The 25,112-nt window shown below is 35.0% G+C and overlaps 1 protein-coding gene across 1 annotated transcript in view; it reads right to left on the minus strand.

Moving 5' to 3' along the window:
- Positions 1 to 4,640: 4,640 nt before the first annotated feature.
- LOC108367308 (Zinc finger protein ush) overlaps positions 4,641 to 25,112 on the minus strand; it is a 628,184-nt gene continuing 607,712 nt past the window's right edge. Inside the window, exons 10-13 of the mRNA XM_017621901.1 lie at positions 10,857 to 11,112; positions 10,681 to 10,793; positions 10,545 to 10,614; positions 4,641 to 4,703 (exon numbers count right to left, since the gene is read on the minus strand). Of these exons, the coding sequence (XP_017477390.1) occupies positions 4,641 to 4,703; positions 10,545 to 10,614; positions 10,681 to 10,793; positions 10,857 to 11,112 (502 nt within the window). The remainder of the gene's footprint in view (positions 4,704 to 10,544; positions 10,615 to 10,680; positions 10,794 to 10,856; positions 11,113 to 25,112) is intronic.

Below are 25,112 nucleotides of genomic sequence, written 5' to 3' on the forward strand. Positions count from 1 at the left end.
TCCTAATTCGACAGATGATATCTAGTTCGATCTGCATCCATTTGTTATAGTTCCCAACCTGTTATAAATTCGTCACCTTAGATCTACATTTCTAATCATGCTTGTCGAAACATTTCCCTTTTATATTAAATACGATCGGTTGAAGGAAGGACAATACCATCACAAATATTTAAACGCATTTATTAAAAATTTATAAACCAAATTAGTAGTAGTAGTAGTATTAAACTTAAGTAGTATGTAAAAAACAAAAGTGCGTTCTGCTTAAAAGTAAAAAAAAATTGGTTGCCTTTTGTCTAAATTTAAGCATATTGATTTTTAAGTAAATTCAGTTCCTTTTAAGCTTATATGTATATGAAGTACTTCGAAAGTTTTTGTCGTACTTAACTTAAATAAGATATACAGTCAGTCAATAAAGTTTAGGTACAGCGAAGATTTTACAATACCGGCAACTATTTTTCAAATATTTTATTTTCCCCTAATTTTTTATAAAAATATGGCTAATTCTACAGCAAAAACCCCAACAATCAGAGTTCCAAACCTTATACAAAATTAAAGAAAACTGCAAATTTCCATCCAAATATTGCAATTTACGCTCTTTAGAAAAAAAGTTAAGTACGCAGTTTTTTGGCCCATTCAATATTAGTATAACAAAGTGCACGTTTGAGGTAGCTAGCACTTACCATTAATATTTAGCAATTTTTTCTTTTTTGTTGTTTGGTAAGTCCTAGCTTCCTCATACTTGCACGTCATTTATACTNCTTTAAATTTTAGTATAACAAAGTGCACGTTTGAGGTAGCTAGCACTTACCATTAATATTTAGCAATTTTTTCTTTTTTGTTGTTTGGTAAGTCCTAGCTTCCTCATACTTGCACGTCATTTATACTAAAATTGAATGGGCTAAAAAACTGCAAACTCAACTTTTTTCTAGATAGCGTAAATAGAAAGTGAATTATTTTAATGAAATTTTACAGAATTTTCTTAAATTTTGCACAAGGCTTGGAACTCTGATTTTTGGGATCTTTTTGTTGAATTGACCATATTTTTATAAAAAATTACCGAAAACTAAAATATTTAAAAAATAGTTGCCCGTATTCTGAAAAATTCGTTGTACCTAAACTTTATTGACTGACTGTATTAAGGTAGCTGTGCTGGATTACATAAAAAAAAAATTAATTTGTTTATTCTTAAAAAAAAGGTAGCTCTGGTGGCTTGAATTTTTAAATAAATTTAGTGAGAAAGTGGTAATTATTTTGACAATTTTTTTTTTTAAATGCCCCTTTTTCTGCAACTGCATTGCCTTTCTCAATTCTTCAGGATTTTGGCCTTTGTTTATGGAATCACTAAGCATAATGATTCTTAAAAACTATACCAGCGTGAGTACAAACGTATCCTTTTGAGAGGTAGCCGCACCCTTATAAAAGGAATAAGACCCAAACTTTTCAGGTCAAAATTTCAGTAGGTTGCGTCTGTATGGCCTTTTCAATTTTATAAATTATCATTATTTTTAAGTGGAAAAATAAAACTCAAAATTAATGATAATCTTTGCGCTAAAAAATAAAATCATAAAATAGTCATTATTTGTAATCCCAAAAATAAAAATCAAATAATAATTATTTCCGTTTGAGCGAAAAAATAAAATCAATAATAATTCATAAAATAATGATTAAATGCTGATTTAAATTATTTTACTCATAATGGTTACCTTCCCTGCTTTTAAAATTTAAAATAAAATAGTTTAGTGAAAGTACCACATTTCACTGCTTTTGGCCTGGTGCGGAACTAGTTACTATCGGACTGGTTCGTTTTTGGCGAAAAAGAACTAGTACTTAACTAGAAATCTGGTTCACTAGTTCGTGTTTTCCTTACAGGGTATGCGTACTATTGAAACCATGGGTTTGAAGATAGCGCAATTTGATGTGAAAATTTCAATTTTATATTAAATATATTTATGTATGCATGTACGTATGTACATATGTATGTAAATATGTAGTTTCGATTTAAAAAATCGGATCAAGTTTTTTGATTTGAGCTGTCGCACAGTGTTATCAAAAAAAAAGCTATCAATGGGTAGGTTTAGAGTCCGACCGATTCCAATTTTTTTCAGGTACCGATGCCGATGCCGATTAATCGGCTTATGGGGAAAGAATCGGCCGATGCCGATGGTGATGCCGATGCCGATTCCATAAAAAGTTACAAATAAATGTATTAATTCATAAAATCAGTTCATTTCACGGAGTTAAAAAAAAAACAAAAGAAAAGAAATAATTGAATTAATTGGCTTGTTATGCAACATTACATACACATGTATGTACATACATACATATGTATGTATAAAAATATATGTACATATATCACATTTATGTATATTACATAAAACACTTTTTTTTTATGGTGCTAAGCAAAAAATATTTAGGAACATAAAATTTCATTTCGTTTTGTACTAAAATACACTCTTTTGCACTCAATGCATAAGAACTTATATGCTAGGTATGTATATACATACATATAGTGGTCCACAAAATAAAAGAATTGCGATATTTTGACCGATTTTGTTTTTTTTATTTAATGTTTATTATTTTTTTTTATAAAAGTCTAGCTGGTATACAACAAACACCATATAAATTCAGATTTCAAACTTTGTACAAAAATTAGAAAAATTCTGCTTATTTCACCAAAATTTCAAACTTTTTAATCGAATTTTGGTATGCAGTTTCGGTCGGACTCTAGGTAGGTTCAGAAGGCGCAGCAGTTGAGCGCAACCGTTGCTAACAAAAAATTAGTGATCGTTATGCGTCTTCTGAACGACTTCATACATTAGCTGTCAAATTCAACTCTCAAAGGTACACACCAACATGTTGTCTCAAATGATCAGAAAAATATTACGATCATCTAACACGCAACTATTCAGTTTATCAGAAGTAGGCAACAACGCGTTCGGAAGGTGCAATCGCACCAGTTACTGAGCTGTTGCGCCTTCTGAACGTGCCCAAATGAAAATTCGTTTCTCTTGAAATCAAGTTATATGGCTGCGTATGTATGTACATATGTATTTACATATTCCGAAATTTTTTTTATTTGTAAAGGCTCTCAAGAAAAACTAAAAATTCATATAAAATTACGCACAATAAATGGAAAATAAATTTTCTTCTATAAAAAATTTCTTAAATCAGTATGCAGCTCTTAAGAAAAAAATGCTCGTACATCTCGTCGCTACCATGTCCAACTATCGAATGTGAAAATCGGCACTTTTCAAAATTTTGATTTGCCACTAATAATTTTATTTCGTATAGCAGCATTGCTTAAGTTGTTGTTTTTGACAACTTATTTGTTGGTTAATGACTGCAAATAGTTTTATAGAAAATTAGAAACGAGAAATAATACTTTCAAAAAATATAAGTACATACACAGATTTAAAAAGCTGCTTGAATACAAAAGTTTTATGAAAATGTCACATTAAACAACTGTCTAAATCTACGTTATTTTTTATAAATAAGGCCGTAAACATTTCCTTACATCGTCAATTTCCATATTCTATTTTTACTCTTTCAATTTCACTGACCAGCGCCGCAAACGATATCAACTAGTGGCTAACAACCAGAATTGAAATTTAATACGCAAGTACTACAAGTATACAGAGAGTAGATTTTCTACTCCCTTTTGGCAGCAGCAAATACCGAAACCGACAAAAGGTTGTGGCGCCAAATAAGAAGAAGAAGAAGAATCAAACAATTAAAAATAATCAAATAATAAAAAAAAATTATTTGATACAATTTGATTCTTTAGTTATTTTTGATTAATTTTTTTATGGCAATTAATCATGAATATTTTTAATTATAATTAATTACACAGGCCAACAAAATTTAAGCAATATTATGTTGACTAAAATATTACAGCCGATTTTGTAGGATTTGCCTCGGCAAGCAATGGCAAACCTCCGAGTGTATTTTTGCCATGAAAAACAGCTTCTCATTAAAATACAATCGCCGTTCGGAGTCGGCGTAAAACTGTAGGTCGCTCCTCTTTGTGTGACAACATCAAGGCGCACGCCACAAATCGGAGGAGAAGCTCGGCCAAACACGAACATATGTGTAAGCGCCAATCTATTATTATTAAAAGGCAGTGTTTAGGCTTTCATATCCTTCGACACAGAGGCCCGAAAATGTCCAAGAACGCGTTTTTCGGCGCCTTTAACTCTTAATTAGGCGCATTAAGAAAATCACACAATTAGTCGCATGGGATCCCCAGTCAAATATATTAAAGTACTCTATTATCGTTAGCTTAAAATACAAAACCATAATTTCGACTTCAAACTTAAAAAAAAATAATTAAAAACTTACCCCTGCCAAAAAATTTTACGCTATTGATAGCAATTTTGCAAGTGCCTTGTTTTCATTTCGCTTATTTTTAATTAATTCCGCTTCTGCTCAATTATACTTTTTAATATTTTGGTTATAGCCATGTGCGCGCTTTTCAGCTTACTTTTCTTTGATTTCTTTTAAAATTTCTTTCTTTCTCTGGCGAATGTAAGTTGTTTCACTCTTGCACAAACACTACCTTGTTGTAACAATGGTCTCTTTTTAATCAACCCAAAAATATTAGAAAGGTGTGCAAATCTGTCAGTAAGAAAAAAGTGAATGTGTTAGTTTTCATCACCCAATTCTTGTAGGGTATATTCCAAATATGAACAACAATCGAACCATAACTACGGAGTAGAGATATTTAGAACATTTGTGGTTGGATTTGGTTCATATTTGAGATATACGAGAATATTACTTACAGAAGAAAATAAATCTACGAAAAATTTAGTCGGTATATATTTTATGTTAGCTACTCACCCCTTGTTTTAACCCATGATTTAGGGGTTGATGGTGTCCTTATAAATCTTACCGAAAGCTACATTCAATTCACTACAATTAAAAAAAAAAATCCCGTTGTCATGATGTTCCTTTGATATTGTTTGCGTTGTCTGTATTTTTCCTCGTTATATACGATTTTAAAACCAAAAAAATTCAAGTATGCTCTAGTGCGTCGTATGCACTCCTCCAGATTTATTTCATGGGGGATAAGGCCAATTGTGGAACTATTGCAAACTTTTTTCATCAACACCACAAATTGATTTCATTGTTTACATAAAGCCGCAATAGACCACCATCTAATAATCATAGAATTGTAGTCAGGGGCGATAAGACACTTGTGGAAGAACACGCCAGACGTTTCAATGTGCCAACCAGAGATCGAAAATAACCCTCTTCACTTTGAAAGTGTCCCAAAATAAGTCTTCCTATTTAGGAGAAAAAATAACTGACAAAAGGGAACCGGTGATTTATCTTTTGTAGATGTGTTCTCTCGTTTAGTGGGAAAGGGTTATTTGAAAATAATTTCCGTTACTGTTGTTCTTGAACTGTTATGGCTGGAAGAGAAATAATAAATGTTAGAGCGCGGCTTCCCACGAACGGGTACGTAGCGCACCGTAGAAGTGCGTAGAAACTTCATCTCTAATTACTCAAAATATCCTAAGATATAATATCACCTATGAGTCAAACCACGCCAACTGTGTCAATGAATTTCCATTGATTTTCTGGAAAGTGAAGACAATTGTGGGAATATGCATATAATTATAGAACAAAACAAGTAAGAAATTCTAAGTTCGGGCGGAGCCGAACATTAAATACCCAGCGCACGTATTAAATATATGTTTTTCACCTTACCGAAAGCTACCGCTACATGGTAAGCCGGGGCGTATCAATTTTGAGTAAACTAGAGTCCTTAGATTTCGAAATTTTGAAGTTTCAAGCAGTTCTGAAATTTACCGTTATATGAAAAGCGGCCTCAATTTTAGTCCGCTTTCAATGATTTTCAACGTTTTGCTTTTATGTGGCAAGCACAAATACAAATTGGTGGAACGGTTTCCGAGATACATATATGTGATCATAAGTGGGCGGTGCCACGCCCATTTCCCAAAATTTTATTACAAACGTATTTCTTAGTTAAGAATTGTTGCAAGCATCAATTTTGAATAAATTAGCTTTAATATTTACTGATTTATCGCAGATCTTGTATTTCTCTAAATTACCATTATATGGGATGTGGGCGTGGTTATTGTCCGATTTTAAAAATTCTCGGCCGTTTGGTATGTTGGGTATAACTGTGCAAAGTTTGGAAGAAATTGGTGCAGCGGTTACGAAGATATATACATGTAACCATAAGTCTTTCTGAAAATTACCGTTATATGGGAAGTGGCCGTGGTTACAGTCCGATTTCGCCCATTTTCAATACCAACCTACCTTGGATAAATGGAAACCTACATAAAAAATTTCGTTGAGATATCTCAATTTTTGCTCGAGTTATCGTGTACACGGACGGACGGACAGACGGACAGACGGACGGACAGACAGACACCGCTTAATCGATTTCTCTTTTCATTCTGATCATTTATGTATACATTTGTCTATATCTATCTCGATTAGTTTTGGCTGTTACAAACAACCGTTATGTGAACAAAATTAATATACCCTTGTGCACAAGTGCGCTCGGGTATAATACAATTTGGACGGTTTTTCGAAATTGCACTTCGTTTTTGTTTTTTTTTGGTATTATAAGAATATTGCAGTTTTTGAGAGAAAAAGCGTAACTCGCGACCCATTTGATGAAATTTGATGCAATTTTTTGAGAGCTGCTGAAGCTTTTCCCTTTACAATAGAAAGATTTGCAGAATAAAATTTGCAAAACAATTAATTCTTTATTAACAATAATTTAAACAATTGCAATTATTTATATATTCTTGGCCCGCGATTGCAGTGAAATTTTGGCACAATATCCTCTAACCTCTTGTTTTTAAGTTCCAAATAGAAAAAAATTGGTCTTTCCAATTTTGACAGTCGCTATCGATTTTTTTGTCACCTTTAAGCGTTGAGTAAATAGCTATTTTCATTTAAGCTTGTGTGAGTGATAGCATTTATACGTTAAATAATGTACGTACTTGTATAATTAATCATCTTTTATCTGTTCATATAACGTTTTTCTATATAATCAACAGTTAAATAAACTACCGATTTGAAATGGAGTGTGAGCCAAAACACTTCGCTCTTTCAAAGCGAATTGAAATTCAGTTTATACATATGTCTTGAATCGCGGCGAAATGAATTAAAGCGACTTATGCATGCGTATAAACGTAGTAACTACTGATGCAGTGTTTGTTGCGGTTTATGTAAAGTCATTCGTAACAACCAAGAATATCATTGTTTTATTTAGAGTATTCATCATATTGTATATAATTGTGGATATAATTCACCACAACTCAAAAAGGAAAAGTCACATATATTTCACCGAGATATAGACAAAAATTATTTTAATACCGAGTCAACATTAACATCCAGATTGCGATGAATATTGAGAAAAGCTAGCCCATTGTGTGCTCGTTCTTTGCCCAGGCCTGCACATGCGTGATGATATTCATTGAATTATTTTGCAAAACTATAACTAAATAGGGGGGCGAAGGGTATTATGGACCACATAAGGTAAAATTTCTGATTTGATGGTCACTTATGTAGTCATTTGTTATATACTTTTTTTTTGTTCTTATTTTGTTTTAGAAAAAGAGAGGAAGAAGTTGAATCAAATTTTTGAACTTTTATTATATGTGGGTTTCAAAAGAAGTGTCATCAGTGGCGTAGCCAGGGGGGGGGGGGTATGGGGGGATAGATTGTCATTGCACTACAATTATTTACTTTTGAATTAATAACACAATACTATTTTAACCTTCTGATTTAAAATTTTTTGTATTTCAGACGGATGACAAATTATCTTTTAATGAATATATGAGTAGTCCACTTGCAAACAGCGTTATGTGATTTTATAAAAGTAAACCATAAATTAAAAAAAAAAAACGTCTACGACAACAAGTAACATCCGACCTGTATCTTTTTTTATTACCTGAAAATTTGGATAAATAAGAGCCTAATACCATTAAAAAAATAGAATAGCAGTATGGTAGATTTGCAAATTTTATATTTAAGAATTTAATATTGCAAGTTTTGAAACAGTAACTTTTACATAGCTAGCTTTATTTTTAGCTTTTCGCGTTCTCTCCTCTAGGAAGATTGGTTTGCTTCTTATTGCGACCTCTTCCACTAGGCACCGAAACTACCACGTTTTCTTACAGTTTTCTAAGTTCATACGAAGAGGAGACATTTGAAAGTGTATAAATAAGTATTATAGCGACTTTTGCAAGAGTAGTTAACATTTCATGCTATTTTTTTCAGAATATAGAAAAATATTTCACTCTGCTGTTAGTGGACATGAAATCCACCAAAAACTAAAAATCTTACATAGCGCACTTTGCAAGTGGACTACTCAATTGTTGAATATGCTATGTTATTTGTCCCTTTTTTTATACAATTAAGGAGCGGCTGAATGGTTTAACGATGTTAGCGGTACATAAAGATGTGCCGATTACAACACAATAAGTAATTGAAAAAATGTGTGTTAAGCAACGAAGATTAAAAATCGCTTTATAAGTAATAAGATTTTGTAGACTTGTACATAAATAAATGTAAATAGATACGCGTAAATATATAAATATGCAGATATATTCAATGTGTAAAAACTGAAGTGTATACTAACGAAACTTCTACAAAACAAAACTGGACTACACACCAATTAATTAAAATGGTGTAGTAATTTAATTTTTTAAATTTAAATTAAACATGAATTCCCCAGGGAATAACCGAGTAGACAAAAAATATATAACGGTAGAAATGGCACATACTTTCATATATGAAAGAATGCCCACAGGCGACGCACTATAGGCAAAACACGAGTTTTTTTTCAAAATCGTAGATCTTCGCTTAGAAAAGAGATAATGGAATGCAGCATTTAACCCTTTAATGCAGAGTCTGTCATATATGAAACGCTTTTTAACCCTTTCAAGGCAGAGGAAAAAGGTTCTCAATATGCTTTTGAACGTGCTTTTTCTCATGTTAACGTAGATATTAATCGTAGAAGATTTTTCCATAGTAAAATAATAATAAAAAATAAATAAATAAAAAAAAAATAAAATAAAAAAATAAAAATAAAAATATTAAAAATAAAAATAAAGATAAATAAAAAATAAAAATAAATGAAAAGTACGTTGAAAACATATTGAGAACCATTTCGCCTCTGCCTTGAAAGGGTTAAAAAGCGTTTCATATATGACAGACTCTGCATTAAAGGGTTAAGTGCTGCACTTTCGTAAAGATATCGACCAGTATAACCATTTTTGTTATATAAATTTTTTTATGAAAGCTGATAGTTTACGAGTTATTAGAGTTTAAAGGTAGCTTTTCTTTTTCCAATCTGGCCACTCGGGTACAGCATCCAATGTCCCAAGAATCGAGTCTTAAGATAAAATGAAGAGAAATCTTTCAGAAACAGTGCTAATGGTGTATTAAATATAGTGTTTTCTAGTGGAATGGGAGCCAAAATCCAAAATTAAAAAAAGTGACATTTTGAACGGTATTTTGAGGGTTAAGTTATTGTTGTTGTAACTTCCTATATTATATGATCATTTATCTTCACGATAAAAAAATTTTCATTCCATTATCTCTTTTCTAAGCGAAGATCTACGATTTTGAAAAAAAACTCGTGTTTTGCCTATAGTGCGACGCCTCTAGCACTTTAAGTTATCGATGCAAATTTTTTTTATATATGTTTTCCACCTTTCCGAAAACTACCGCTATATGGTAAGCCGGGGTTGTTTTACCCCTATTTTAAACATCTTCGGTAGAATGTTCAGTTAGACATAATGAGATAAACTTACATATTTGTTTTTGTTATTTTATTTTTCCCACGTTTTCATTTGTTAAGCCAACACAATCAAGCGCAGCTATTCCGCTGCAATTTACACTTGATCATGTGGTTGTTGGTTTTTGTTAATAATTCTATTTTTAGAATGTTTAACTTTGTTTTATACATATGTATGTATATTTACTGGTTTCCCTTCACAGAGTTCATTTGTGCTTGAATCGTTACTTTAAATGACTCTCGCATTTTTTTTAATAGTTGGTACCTATTAGCCGCTGAATACACAATACCCTTCGTTCCTAGCCTATTTTAAATTTATTTATGTTGAATAAAGTTTCATTAAATCTGAAAAAGGTTTCATTTAATTTGAAAAAGGTTTCGCTCTATCTTAAAAGGGTTTCATTTAATTTGAAAATGGTTTCGCTTAACCTGAAAAAGGTTTCATTTAATTTGAAAAAGGTTTTTTTTTTAATTTAAAAAAGTTTAATTTAAACTTTAAATGCTATATAAAAATGAAGTACCTATGCATAAATGTGTTTGGCCGAATTTGTCAGTTGATTTTTGAAATAAAAATTAGTTAATTTTAAAGGTACATTTGTAGGTACATCTACCTAAATTTTTTGGAACAAGGATGGGTATCTGGAGGAGAATCTCTTATTTTTGAATGCGTCATGATGCGGCATTACAAATAATTTTGTGAAATATATCTTATTACTACCGAGATAATTCATTTATATGTTAAAAAGGTTTTTTCGGGGACAATGTACAAAACATAAAATAAATGTCGGAATGGACTACCTGCACCTAGAAAGGAGTTGTTACGTCGAACACTGGGACATAATTAATAAAATTGAATTGCAATAAAGGTGTATATGCTTATGTATAATGTTACTTACCTATTCTCGCCGTTTAAAGTTGCTGAATCGTTAGTATCTATGTCATTACCTTCGGGTGATATTGAGGGTGAGTTTATATTGATATGAGGATGCACAAGTTTCATATGGCGCAGCTAAATGGAGGAGAATATAAAATTTCTAGATTTCGCTATTTTTCCTTTTTTTATTTTACTTACCACATTGCATTTATAGGAGGAGGAGTAATTGCACAAATCGCAGTTATATATTTGCTGTTGTTGTTGCTGTGCCTGAAGTTGCAATTGCTGTTGTTGTGCGACAGCTATTTGCTGTGCTAATTGGTCTTGAGTTAGTGCAGATGCAATGCTGGGTATTTCCGTCACCTCATCTTCCAGTATGCAAGACATGTAATGCTCCTCATTAAGGTCGGTGGCTTTCTTGTCGAAATGCATGCGAATGTGTGTACGTATTCCCCTGAAAATAAATTTTAGTTCAACCCTTAATCACCAAATACTTCATTATACTATGTAGTTGTATACGTATTAGAACTCTGCATGCGACATTCATTTCTAGCATTTACACGAGTTATGGTGCATTTGCATGGTATGAAGCATATAATAAATTTTTTCATATGGAAAATTATGGGGAGATACTGTAAACATACTGTTGTGATACTGTTAAGCATATGAAATTATAGCAAGTTGGATTTTCATACATCTTCCCATAAAAAGTTTAACAGATGCAGAGATACCAAGGAGGTTTTTTCCCATTTTGATGCCCTTTTAACATAAAATCCACCGAAAAGGAGGAAAGCGGCAACTCCGCCATTCACATATATGTCAAAAGTAGGAATTCTAAAAATTAAAAGCAATAAACAAACAATTTAAAAAAAAAAATCTTTTGTACTAGATGGTGGACAATAAAAATAAAAAGCACTATGATAAAAAGATATTACACAACATTTTAATGAGCTTTATATCACATTCAAGTAAAAATAAGCTTATATTTGCCAAGCTGGCAATGAATTGAAAATGTGTTTACAAAAAAAAAACTTGCCAAATATACATATAAGACAAAATTATAGAAGGTATGCATGATTCAATAATAGAAAGGTTTTGTAATAAAACAGTCTTCTCGCTCCCACACATAAAATCGGCTCCTTTACTTGTGCAGAATGTTGCTTACTCTATAGTTTCTAGTGATATTAGTAGTAAACCCAAAAATTTTTTCATACTAAATATTCGTTGGCGTCAGCTTCGTTTGCGTAATTTTCTTGAACAAGTGTAGAATAGCGACCGTTTAGCTATAAAATAACCGAAAATGCCGATTTATAGAACTTTTTACGCTGATTTCAACGATACCAAATTTATTTGGCGCAGGTAAAAAAAAAGAAGATATAAGAGGTTTATTTGTATTTTTTATTATCACTAAATTGTTGAAACCCAAAAGTAGATCATGATAAAATATGTAATATCGAATTAAAGATAATAACTTGTACTTTCTAAATAATATAAAATTCTTTACCATTAATTATGCAGTTTNCTTGCACTTTCTAAATAATATAAAATTCGTTACCATTAATTATGCAGTTTTTTTCAAAAAAGGTTATTTCATGAAAAAATAATATTTGTTCGTTTTTTAGTGGTTTTGGTTTAAAAACACAAAAAGCTATAAATTATGTACATCAGCTGAAGAACAAATTAATTACCTTTATGGTGACGTCATTAGCTTTTTATTCGGTTATAAAGTTCATGAATATTTAAAATATCTAAAAATTGAACTTTAACCTTCTAGAACCTCTTCATTTTTTACTTGCGCCAAATCATTTTGGCATGGTTAAAATGAGCATAAAAAGTTCTGTTGATCTGCATTTTTCGTTTTTGCATAACTGAACGGTCGGTATTGTAGGTTTGCTCCCGGAAATGACGAATAACTTAAATCAAAAATGCATACTTTTATGTATTGTTTAGTATTTCCATTAAGACACCAAATATATTGCGAATTCGCATAGAATTAATAATACACATTTTACTTCTAATTGTATACTTTGCGTACTTTTTGTAGTACCATTCTACTACCGTTTTCGCACACTGCGATCACATTCTTCCCTTTCCCCTACTTCCAAAATACGAATCTAGATAAAGGAGTGTCACAAATTACACAACCTTGTATTATTGATTCATGGAAGGCATGTATACTTCTCCCTTTAATTTTTTAAACAGATGATGCTTCATTCTGGCTTTTTCAAAATGCGGGGATACCACACTTATTTCGGTACAATATGGCAAAATATTTTTTTTTGTTTTCACTTTTATTTCAACATATTTTGATTAAAAGAAAACTGATAAAAATAAAATATTTCACACTAACAACAAAAAATATGATCGATAATCGCATGAAACTATTGCCTGAAAATTTTAAAATGCACTTAGTGGCACTGTGCTACTATGATAGCACGGCCCAGTAATCATAGTCAACTTATGTACAGTAGACTGCATCACTGCCCATACAAAAGAAAACTCGGTACTGTTTCCCACTGGAATTATAAAATCTATTAGGGGGTCAAGGCTCTTGGTATTGTTCCATACGTGGTGCAATGCTCTGAGTCAGGAGCAGTTGGCTCAAGACCGACCATACGTGGCGAAGAGTCATACCCTGCGAGAGGTGCCCCTGCTTTTACTGAATATGGCGGATCTAGAGAGGACAACTCGATAAAACCCGTAATTCCGAGTGTCATCCGTACCGTGCTTGTGGGATGAATGGCACTACGTTAGTGTGTCTTATAACGGTGGTCTCCAGATACCTGGCGACCTCTGGTTGTAAGAAGCCCCGCTCGGGATAGTGGGGGCTATGTCCCAGCGGTACTACTATCCCCCATACTCGTGGGAACACTATGGAAAACGTAAAACAAAAAACAATAATAAAAAAAACAGATGGAGCTGAACAGCTCGCAGAGGAGGCCGGGCATGGCCTTTCGGCAGCCGCCGAAACGGGGACTGTCCCGACAGAACTACCGGGGGCGCATAGTCCCCAGTATGACGTTGAGATGGTCGACACCAGCGCTAGACGGGATGCGAGTCCCGTCAAAACGCTTTCTGATATCTCGCCGGAGGATGAGCAGAAGCTGCTTGCCTCTCCGACAGGTAATGATACTCTCGTCCAAACTCGAGAGCGAGATCGGCTTAGTGGAGCCGGTCGGAAACGCCTCAAGCGCTATATGGAGAAGGGTATGAGCTATGAGGAGGCTAGGGAATTAGCGAAAGAGCCCATTGGGCCCCCTCAAAAGGAGAGATCGGCTAAAAGAACCCGATCAAAGAGCTCCACTCCACAGGAGCAAGCCCCAAAGAAGGTCTCCAAATTTATGCAGCGAGAGCTGAGCCGGCTGGGGCAGTAACAATGCCCTCGGCCGAGGCAAGCCTGCCTCGCGAAGACGCCGGAAAGGCCGTGAAACCAGCATCCTTTAGGGACGCACTGTGTGAGGTGAAGCTAGGTATAGTCCCCGAGGACTATCCGGCTACGGTCTGGTCGACGGACGAACTGAGGGCCATTCAGAATGCCATCCTTAGGGCGATAAGAAGCAACAAAGATAGCGCTGTAAAGCCTTTTTTTGATGGCTGCACTTTTCGTCCGGGATGGTTATCCATTATCTGCAGGGACGCAGTAACTGCGGAGTGGATAAGGGCTACAGTTCCGAAGCTTGCCCCCTGGAAAGGGGCAAAGATGAAGGTGGTAGCGGATACAGAAACGCCTCGCCGCATAATTTTGGTGGGATTCTTCCCGGAGCTGGATAGCTCCAGGAATGACGACGCGCTACTACTTCTTCAGGGGCAGAATGAAGGCCTGAAAATAATGGACTGGTGAGTTCTAAATCGGGTGCGCAAGTCCACAGTGGTAGAAATCACCATTGCGGTAGACCCGATCTTGGCAGACATCCTCAAACAGAGAGGAAATGTTGTCAACTATGGCTACGGTACGGTCAAGTTGAGGGAAAAAGCCAAGCCGTTGGTACCAGTGGTAGCAAAGGACGCCGCTGATACCGACGGAACGGGCACGGACGAACAACCCTGTTGTTCGAAGTCTGTCACCGTCGCCCTGAGGCAGCTCTCAACAGACCTTCAAGCACAGAAGCAGCAGTCACCGGAGCTGGAAAAGACAAAGCCGCCGCCTGAGCTGTCAGTAGCTCAAGCCAGCGTGACATCGCCTCCGCGACCCACAGCAACATCGGTCCTGACCCTGCAGCAGGTGCTAGACAGAGCCCAACAAAATGTCAGGCCCATTGAGCTCCCCCGGAACATAATTAGGCCACCACTACATGGCAGTTCCAATGCGGCTACTGGACAGCCGAGGAGAAGACCTTGCGGGGTAGAAATAGGGGGAGGAAGGTGGCTGCTCGCGGCCGTAAAGACCGCAAATAATGCCATCTCTCCCTAAGCCCAACGCAAACTCGAGGCATCTGAAATGCCTCCAAGTGAATCTTCATCATGCCAAGGCAGCGTCAGCTGTTCTCTGCAGGAGGTTCACTAACGAGGGTCTAGGTATAGCCTTCATCCAGGAACCCTGGATACTACGCGGTGAGGTCAAAGGTCTGAACGTCAATGATGGTAAGATCATATATTCCCCCAGCCCTCGCCCAAGGGCGGCGATGCTATTAAGCAAAAAACTAACGTTTCTTCCTCTATTACAGTTCATGACGGCGGATCTGGTTGCGGTTTGGGCCGAAATTCCCACTCCAAGGGGTGTACAAGAGGCAGTACTTGCCTCAGCGTACTTTCCGGGTGAGGAGGAGATGGCCCCAACAGCAGAAGTAAAGGCTTTCGTTGAGCACTGCCAGCAGAGTGGTAAACCCTGGATCCTCTGCTGTGACGCCAATTCACATAACACTGTTTTGGGCAGCACCGATATCAACAAAAGGGGTGAGTACCTCCTTGAGTTTATTAGTAGTCATAATATAAATATTATAAATCGTGGCAATGAACCGACTTTTAGAAATGCTTTAAGGGGGGAGGTCTTGGATTAGAGTTAGATCAGCAGTCAAAACATGTCATCATTTGTCACAAACTGGCGTGTCTCCGGGGAGGTATCAATGTCGGACCACATGCATATAGAATTCGACATGGGTCTCTTTCCTGAACACGAACTAGTTTTCAGAAATCCCAGGAAAACGAACTGGGAACTCTTCCGCTTTACTATAGAAGAGGGCGGAAACAGCCACAAACACCCCATTACAACCAAACAGGAGCTTGAGAATGAAGCTGAACAGCTTCACTCAGATATTGTAATAGCTTTCAACAGCAGTTGCCCCCAAGGAAAGGTAAAATCCAAACGAGATGTGCCTTGGTGGAGTAAGAAGCTTGAGCAAATGAGATGCCAGGCCAGAAGACTATTCAATAGAGCAAAAAATACGGGCGATTGGAATCCGTATAAACTTGCGCTAACTTCCTACAACAAGGAGCTAAGGAAATCCAAACGAGCTAGCTGGCGAAACTACTGTGAGGAAATAAATAGCCTTCCAGAGGCAGTACGCCTCCAAAAAGCTCTAACAAGGGATTACAGGAATACAATTGGCACCCTTAAGAGACCAGATGGGAGCTACACTCAGCATCCGGGTGAGACCAGCAGACTCTTGCTGGATACTCACTTCCCGCGCTGTATATCAGGCTACTGTCGACCAGAATTGGGTGCTCCAACATCCACCTCTGGAAGAGAACAAAGCCTTGCTACGAAGCTGTCCACTGTCGAGCGGGTGCAATGGGCTTTATCAACATTCAGCCCATACAAATCACCAGGACCGGATGGAATCTATCCATGTCTCCTGCAGCATGGAATTAGACACATAGCGCCGGTCCTTTCTAAACTCTATAGAGCCTCGCTCTTGTTGGGTCACATTCCCAGCATATGGTCTGAGGTTAAGGTCGTGTTTCTACCCAAAATGGGTAAGCCGGAACAATTACCGTCATCCTACCGACCAATTAGCCTCAGTTCCTTTCTTCTAAAAGGCATGGAGAAAATACTGGATCGGTACATCAGAGAAGTCAACCTAAGGGAACGACCTCTGAATAAGAACCAATTTGCCTATCAACCAGGAAAATCCACTGAGACGGCCATTCATAGCCTTACTTCAAAAATTGAGAAGGCTCTGGAGTCAAAAAATATAGCCCTTTGCGCCTTTATTGATATTTCAGGGGCTTTTGATAACACATCATATAAGGCAATAAAAGATGCCTTGTTAAGAAAGGGTGTAAGCCCAATCATAAATCAATGGGTGTTATCAATGTTAAGAACACGAAACATCAGGTTGGAATTAGGAGGCACGATAGAATCGATAACAGCCACAAGAGGATGCCCTCAGGGGGGTGTACTCTCTCCCCTTTTGTGGACTATGGTTGTAGACGAACTTCTTTTCACACTGAACAGCCAAGGCTTTAATACGCAAGGCTACGCAGATGATCTGGTAATCTGCATAACAGGGCTTCATGACGAAACTATCACCAACCGCATGCAACAAGGCCTACGCATCACACACAAATGGTGTGAGGATAAAGGCCTAACCATCAATCCTACAAAGACTATTATTGTTCCATTCACTCGAAGGAGGAAATTACTACTACTAAACACACTTTGAGCGGCACAGAAATAGAATTTTCCAGTGAAGCTAAATATCTGAGAGTAACTCTTGATAAAACACTTAACTGGAATGCACATTTGGACACTGTTATCAACAAGGCGATGAAGGCCTTCTTTGCCTGTTCACGACTTTTTGGTAAAACATGGGGCCTTACCCCCAAAATGACCTACTGGTCATTCAACACTGTCGTTAAGCCAATAGTAACCTATGCTTCCTTAGCATGGTGGACTAAGGCTACACAAAGAGGTGCAAGCACTAAGCTAAGTAAATTGCACAGAATAGTTTGCATTGGCATAACAGGAGCTATGAAGACCTGCCCGGCCGATGCACTCAGCGCCCTGGTTGGAATACCTCCCTTTCCTATTTTAATAGAAAAGGAGGCTACCACAGCGGCACTGAGAATCCTGAACACCTCCGACCTGAAAATCGGAGATATGACGGGTCACATGAAGGTCCTAATGAAATTCGCTAATGACCCCATACTACAAATGCGCGATGCAATGGTTCCAAAACTAGAAATCTCTAGGAAATTTGAGGTACACATTGCAGATCGAGCTCTCTGGAATACAGGGAACCCATACACCAAACCTAATGGGGAGGTTTGGTATACTGATGGATCTAAGCTTAAAAATGGTAGAACGGGGGCTGGCATTTTTGGGCCGAACTTTAAAAAAATGATACCAATGGGTAGCTACCCCACCATCTTTCAGGCGGAGATTCATGCAATAGAAATTTGTGGCAGAGAATGTCTTAGAAGGGGAACGTCATCGAAATATATCTGCATTATGTCGGACAGTCAGGCAGCCCTACTGGCCCTGAAGTCCCACAAAATAAGTTCTCAGCTAGTACATGATTGCCGCAATGTCCTAAATGCTCTTGGTGACAAGAATACAGTCTTATTAGGATGGGTACCAGGGCATGAGGGACATGATGGCAATGAGGAGGCTGACTGCCTAGCGAAACAGGGAGCTGCCGCAGTATTTTATGGTCCGGAACCCTTTTGTGGGCTCACCAAAGCACATATAAAGGGGACCATAAATAACTGGGTAGACAAAATGTTCAACAGGCATTGGATGGAATGTCCAGTTTCAAAGAAACTAATCAATTTAGGCAGAGAGGACCTCAAAACTCTCACTGGGTACTACACGGGATACTGTTCTCTTCGTTACCACCTCAGTAAAATCAATCTTTCAGAAACAAGCGTCTGTCGCTTCTGTGAGCTGGACGAAGAAACGCCAGAACACATTCTCTGTGAATGTGATGCTCTCGCTAGGCGCAGACTAGCCCACTTTGGTGGCGCTACCCTTAATCCATTTGAAATTTGGAACAAAACGCCCTTGGAGGTGCTAGGCTACATTAAGAGCCTTCCCATATAGGCCGGGTGCCACGCACAATAGACCACTTTAGAGGTCGCGGTGCATATGGCCCATAATAATAATAATAATAATAAAATCTATTATATTTTAAGCCTTCCACCAAAATACCTCGCAAAAATATTAAGGTTTACGTGAGCTGGACCGATTTGAAATACCTCAAAAAATTGAGTTTTTTATTAATAAAAAGTTTTTTTTTTAATATTTTTTTAAAAAATTGCCTCAGATAACTAAACAGTTTACGCTTAAAAAGTTTGCATACAAATATTAAAAAAAATTTTCTACGGAATCATAATAATGGGATTTTTGATGCTATTTTCGAACTTTTTTCAGACTGGTTCAAGAAAAACTTGAATGACTCAAAACCTCACCAATGTAGACTTGTGAGATATCATTGGTAAGGTATTTTCTCACCCTTTTAATTTCTTTGCGAATAAGCTCATTCAAAGTATGAAAGAGGAAGGTAAGATATCCGTGGGTCATTCCATGTTGAATTAAGATGTGTTGATATTTGATAAAGAAAAATTTGGGACGTGAATGAGTTTTTTTTTGCAAAGAAGGGTGCGAAAATACCTCTCCACTGATACCTCATAAGCCTATATCGGTAAAGTTTTGGAGCAGTTATTCAAGTTTTTCTTACACAAACCTTTGAAAAAAGTTAAGAAACAGCATCAAAAATATCATTACTATGATTCCGTTGATAAAATTTTTTAATATTTTTACGTAGATTATTTAAGTTTAAACTGTTTTGTCATCTGGGGAGATTTTTTCCAAAAAATTCCTTAAGAAACTATTTTTATTCACAAAAAACTACATTTTCAGAGGTATTTTCGAAACGGCCCTGCTCACGAAAATCTTAATATTTTTGGAAAATATTTTGATAGAAGTCTTAAAATATGCTAGGTTTGGTAATCCCGCCGGAAAAACTGCAACTTTTGTTGTGGCGATGCAGTCTAATGTACATTGGTCGAAAAAATTATTGCCGCACCAAATTTTCACAAGTTTTAAATATTCTTTTTGTTGTTATTTAATTTTGGTTAGTTTTTTATAGTTCATTCTTTAACAACATCCGTATAAATACAAGTTTAAAGGAAGTGTCACACGATTGGGTATTTGCCAAAATTTGCTGTAAATCGTATCCAAATCCCAAATTTATCCCAATCACGAAAATTAATTTGTTGAAAATTTTCAATAGAACATTGTTGTATTGTACAAATCTTTTGACTACAAAAAAAAAATGTGTCCCAATTTTTTTATTTTGTACCAATACTCCAATATAAAAATGCACCAATCGAGTGACACTGCTTTAAAAATTTATGCAATTTAAAAAAATTCAAAAAAATTTCGTTAAAATTTCGAATTAGATTAGGTTCTGAGTACGCAGTTGTAGTAGAATAAAGTACAAGTTTCAAATGGCTAAAAAATACGACTAATTTTTTAGTATTTTTAAAAAACCTCGAAATTTGTACGAATTTTTTTTTTTAATATTGCACAAAAATGGAAACTTGGATTTACACGGGTTTTGTTAAAGANTCCGTGGGTCATTCCATGTTGAATTAAGATGTGTTGATATTTGATAAAGAAAAATTTGGGACGTGAATGAGTTTTTTTTTGCAAAGAAGGGTGCGAAAATACCTCTCCACTGATACCTCATAAGCCTATATCGGTAAAGTTTTGGAGCAGTTATTCAAGTTTTTCTTACACAAACCTTTGAAAAAAGTTAAGAAACAGCATCAAAAATATCATTACTATGATTCCGTTGATAAAATTTTTTAATATTTTTACGTAGATTATTTAAGTTTAAACTGTTTTGTCATCTGGGGAGATTTTTTCCAAAAAATTCCTTAAGAAACTATTTTTATTCACAAAAAACTACATTTTCAGAGGTATTTTCGAAACGGCCCTGCTCACGAAAATCTTAATATTTTTGGAAAATATTTTGATAGAAGTCTTAAAATATGCTAGGTTTGGTAATCCCGCCGGAAAAACTGCAACTTTTGTTGTGGCGATGCAGTCTAATGTACATTGGTCGAAAAAATTATTGCCGCACCAAATTTTCACAAGTTTTAAATATTCTTTTTGTTGTTATTTAATTTTGGTTAGTTTTTTATAGTTCATTCTTTAACAACATCCGTATAAATACAAGTTTAAAGGAAGTGTCACACGATTGGGTATTTGCCAAAATTTGCTGTAAATCGTATCCAAATCCCAAATTTATCCCAATCACGAAAATTAATTTGTTGAAAATTTTCAATAGAACATTGTTGTATTGTACAAATCTTTTGACTACAAAAAAAAAATGTGTCCCAATTTTTTTATTTTGTACCAATACTCCAATATAAAAATGCACCAATCGAGTGACACTGCTTTAAAAATTTATGCAATTTAAAAAAATTCAAAAAAATTTCGTTAAAATTTCGAATTAGATTAGGTTCTGAGTACGCAGTTGTAGTAGAATAAAGTACAAGTTTCAAATGGCTAAAAAATACGACTAATTTTTTAGTATTTTTAAAAAACCTCGAAATTTGTACGAATTTTTTTTTTTAATATTGCACAAAAATGGAAACTTGGATTTACACGGGTTTTGTTAAAGAATTAACTATATTTTTATAAAAAAAAAAATTACCAAAATTAAATAACAACGAAAATAATACGTTAAAACTTGGCAACACCTACAAAAGCTAAAACTAACGTTAGAGTCGATTTTATTTCGACTATGAATATGCCCGCCCTAATAAGTTTCACAAGGTAAAATAATGAAATTCTTTACATACGTGGTNTGCAACTTTTGTTGTGGCGATGCAGTCTAATGTACATTGGTCGAAAAAATTATTGCCGCACCAAATTTTCACAAGTTTTAAATATTCTTTTTGTTGTTATTTAATTTTGGTTAGTTTTTTATAGTTCATTCTTTAACAACATCCGTATAAATACAAGTTTAAAGGAAGTGTCACACGATTGGGTATTTGCCAAAATTTGCTGTAAATCGTATCCAAATCCCAAATTTATCCCAATCACGAAAATTAATTTGTTGAAAATTTTCAATAGAACATTGCTGTATTGTACAAATCTTTTGACTACAAACAAAAAATGTGTCCCAATTTTTTTATTTTGTACCAATACTCCAATATAAAAATGCACTAATCTGTACAAATGTACCAATCGAGTGACACTGCTTTAAAAATTTATGCAATTTAAAAAAATTCAAAAAAATTTCGTTAAAATTTCGAATTTTATTAGGTTCTGAGTACGCAGTTGTAGTAGAATAAAGTACAAGTTTCAAATGGCTAAAAAATACGACTAATTTTTTAGTATTTTTAAAAAACCTCGAAATTTGTACGAATTTTTTTTTTTAATATTGCACAAAAATGGAAACTTGGATTTACACGGGTTTTGTTAAAGAATTAACTATATTTTTATAAAAAAAAAAATTACCAAAATTAAATAACAACGAAAATAATACGTTAAAACTTGGCAACACCTACAAAAGCTAAAACTAACGTTAGAGTCGATTTTATTTCGACTATGAATATGCCCGCCCTAATAAGTTTCACAAGGTAAAATAATGAAATTCTTTACATACGTGGTTTCACACTTTTTGTTTTCTTAAAATACAAATATATATGTTTTCATTTTTGACTAAGCGATTCAAAATCTGTTAGAAATGGCTACTATCGCGGAGGCAGGGTTATATAAAATCGGGCCGATTTCGGTTATTTTTATTTTAAAATAATATATTTTTTCTAAAGAAGGCCGTAACGGGGATTTGCTTCATAAAATGTTTGTTATGAATGACTTAAATTTAAGTGTGAAGTTTTATTCGTAAGCTTAGAAAATAACAAATTGTTTCATAGTTTGCTCAACACGCGTTTGTGTTTGGATATAGTGCCAAGATAAATGTTATAGGTATTGTCTTCCCAGATAGCGCATATTCAATTCTGCCTTAATTACAAAACATCATTGTTGCCCACGCTTAAAGTTTTATGGTAAGGGAAAAATGGATATTTTCAAGCACTATGTACACATATGGAATTATTTAAACTAGCTTTTTTACCTGAGAACTTATTTAAATTCCAAAAACCGAAGGCCAACTTGAATTAAAAGAACCAACACTGAAATGCGTCAAAATGAAAGTAAAAGAGCACAAATTTCTATGCAAAGCAAAACGCTCTAGTTAGACAATAGGTTTGTTCATCGAAAATGCAGTGAAAATTATTACACAAAATATCAGTTAGTAAGAAAAAATGCTCTCAAATTCTCTCTCAAGTAGAGAAACTTGCAAATTTCTTCACGAACGCAAATTTGAGGGAACTTGCAAGTTTCCCTGCCGGCTAGTGTCCACGGTTGCATTTCAAACATAAGAAATTTGTATAGAATTTTAAAATTCTGTAAGAGGAGCAAAAAACAGGATCTAGGATTCTTGCTAGTCCGACTTTCTTCAACATTCGTTTCAATTTCTTTGCCGTACTAACTGTCGCGTTTCCTATATCGACTCTGGTTGAGATGGCATTCCGAGTACGTTTCAAATCATTAGAATTAATTAAGTAAACAAGTATTTACTTAAATTTTTCTTTTTAAAATCGCACAAAATAAATTTTTAAATTTGACGAACCTGTTTATTCAAATTATCGTACACAAAAAATCCAACCATTTGCCACAATCATATTGCTGGCAAAATTTTTTCCAGCTTGAATTAGCAACTTCTCTCCAAGAACTAGTCTTTCTACTTATAATTTATTTAAATACAACATGTGAAATTTTGCTGAAATAGTTTAGCCGTTTTTGCCGGTGGCAGAAAATGGGTAGCACCGTCAGCAAAAAAAGATCAAAAATCTACAGAAATTTATTTTTTTTTTTAATTTTATTTTATGGCCTTATAACAATTATATTCAACAATTCTTATTGAGCTCGAGGCCGTTTTTAATGAAAACTTATTGTGGAAAAGTAACAATAATAGTGGAAATAAGCAACAGGAATTAACAAGGCGAACTTAGCACAGTGCGTAGGCAACTGGCTGAGTCAGTGGGATCGTCGGTTCGAATCCTACTGAAAGTGTGATGAGGAAATGTGGTGATTTCCGAAATAGCTATCACTTCTACCATTTTTTCAAATTATTTTTGCTTTTCCACGATAAGTTTTCATTAAAAAACGGCCTCAAGCTCAATAAAAATTGTTGAATGAAATTTAAAATTTGTACATTATTATACTAAATTTGAATGGGCTATAAAACCCTATACTGGATTTTTTTTAATTACTAATTAAAAAGTTTGCAATTTTGATGAAACTGCAAATACTCATAAATTTCGTACAAAGTTTGAAACTTGGATTTATATGGTGTTTGTTAAAACCTAAGCCATATTTTAATAAAAAAATTTTATTACAAAATCATTGCGAATATTAGAAAAAAATTCCCGTATACTCAATTTTGCGAGTAAGGGCGTGTCCTTAAATGTTTCCTTTAGAGAATTCTGCATTGTTAAGGAGGATATCGGCGCTGTGGAGCAGGATTGTCGGCCCCTGTGGTGTAGTGGTACACAGTGCGCGCTTCCACTCCGCTGCGCCTGGGCTCAAGCCCTGGTCAAAGCAACATCAAAAAAAAAAATATATATATATATATAAAAAGAGGTTTTTTCTTAACGGCGGTCGTCCTTCGGCAGGCAATGGCAAACCTCCGAGTGTATTTCTGCCATGAAAAACAGCTTCTCATAAAAATACAATCGCCGTTCGGAGTCGGCGTAAAACTGTAGGTCCCTCCGCTTTGTGTGACAACATCAAGGCGCACGCCACAAGTCGGAGGAGAAGCTCGGCCAAACACTAACATTATCGAGCTCTAACCGCGAAAAAAACGTAATCGCCAAAAAGCAAATTTTACAGGAGAGACGTTTTTTTGTTTTTTTCTTAATCCGTTTAGAAAATATCTTTGAAATTCTAAATGTAGTCTAAGCCCGGTTCAATACAAGTCATAGAATAATTTTTATCTTCATTTAACTTAATTTGTAAGCGAAATTAGTGAATTTGGCGCTTACGTTAATTTCGCTGTCACCATGGCAAACTAGGCAAAAATTTGGCGCTTACGTTAATTGAATTTCCCCAAAAAACTTTGAAAAAACTTATTTTATTTTCTTTTTTGTACACATTGACATATATAAAAACATAAATAAATGTATAAAAATATATATTTACAGTCAGCATTTACAGGTCACTACTAACTTCCATGTCGCTAACGTTATTTTTGCGGTAACTTAAAACAGCAGATGTCGCTTACGATAAAATTGAAAGTCGTATATCTCTGTGACTATGACGATTGGCGATACAATTTTTTAACAGTTGACCTGTTATGTTACATCAAACAAGTAAGAAAGTCTAAGTTCGGGCGGAGCCGAACATTAAATACCCGGCGCAAGTATTAAATATATGTTTTCCCACCCGGGTATAAAAACTAATTTCGAAAAATATGTCGCTTACGTTAATTTCGC

The sequence above is a fragment of the Rhagoletis zephyria genome, unplaced genomic scaffold (genome assembly GCF_001687245.7).
Source record: "Rhagoletis zephyria isolate East Lansing unplaced genomic scaffold, Rhagoletis_zephyria_1.1 Rzeph_scaffold_00043, whole genome shotgun sequence".
Lineage (NCBI taxonomy): Eukaryota > Metazoa > Arthropoda > Insecta > Diptera > Tephritidae > Rhagoletis > Rhagoletis zephyria.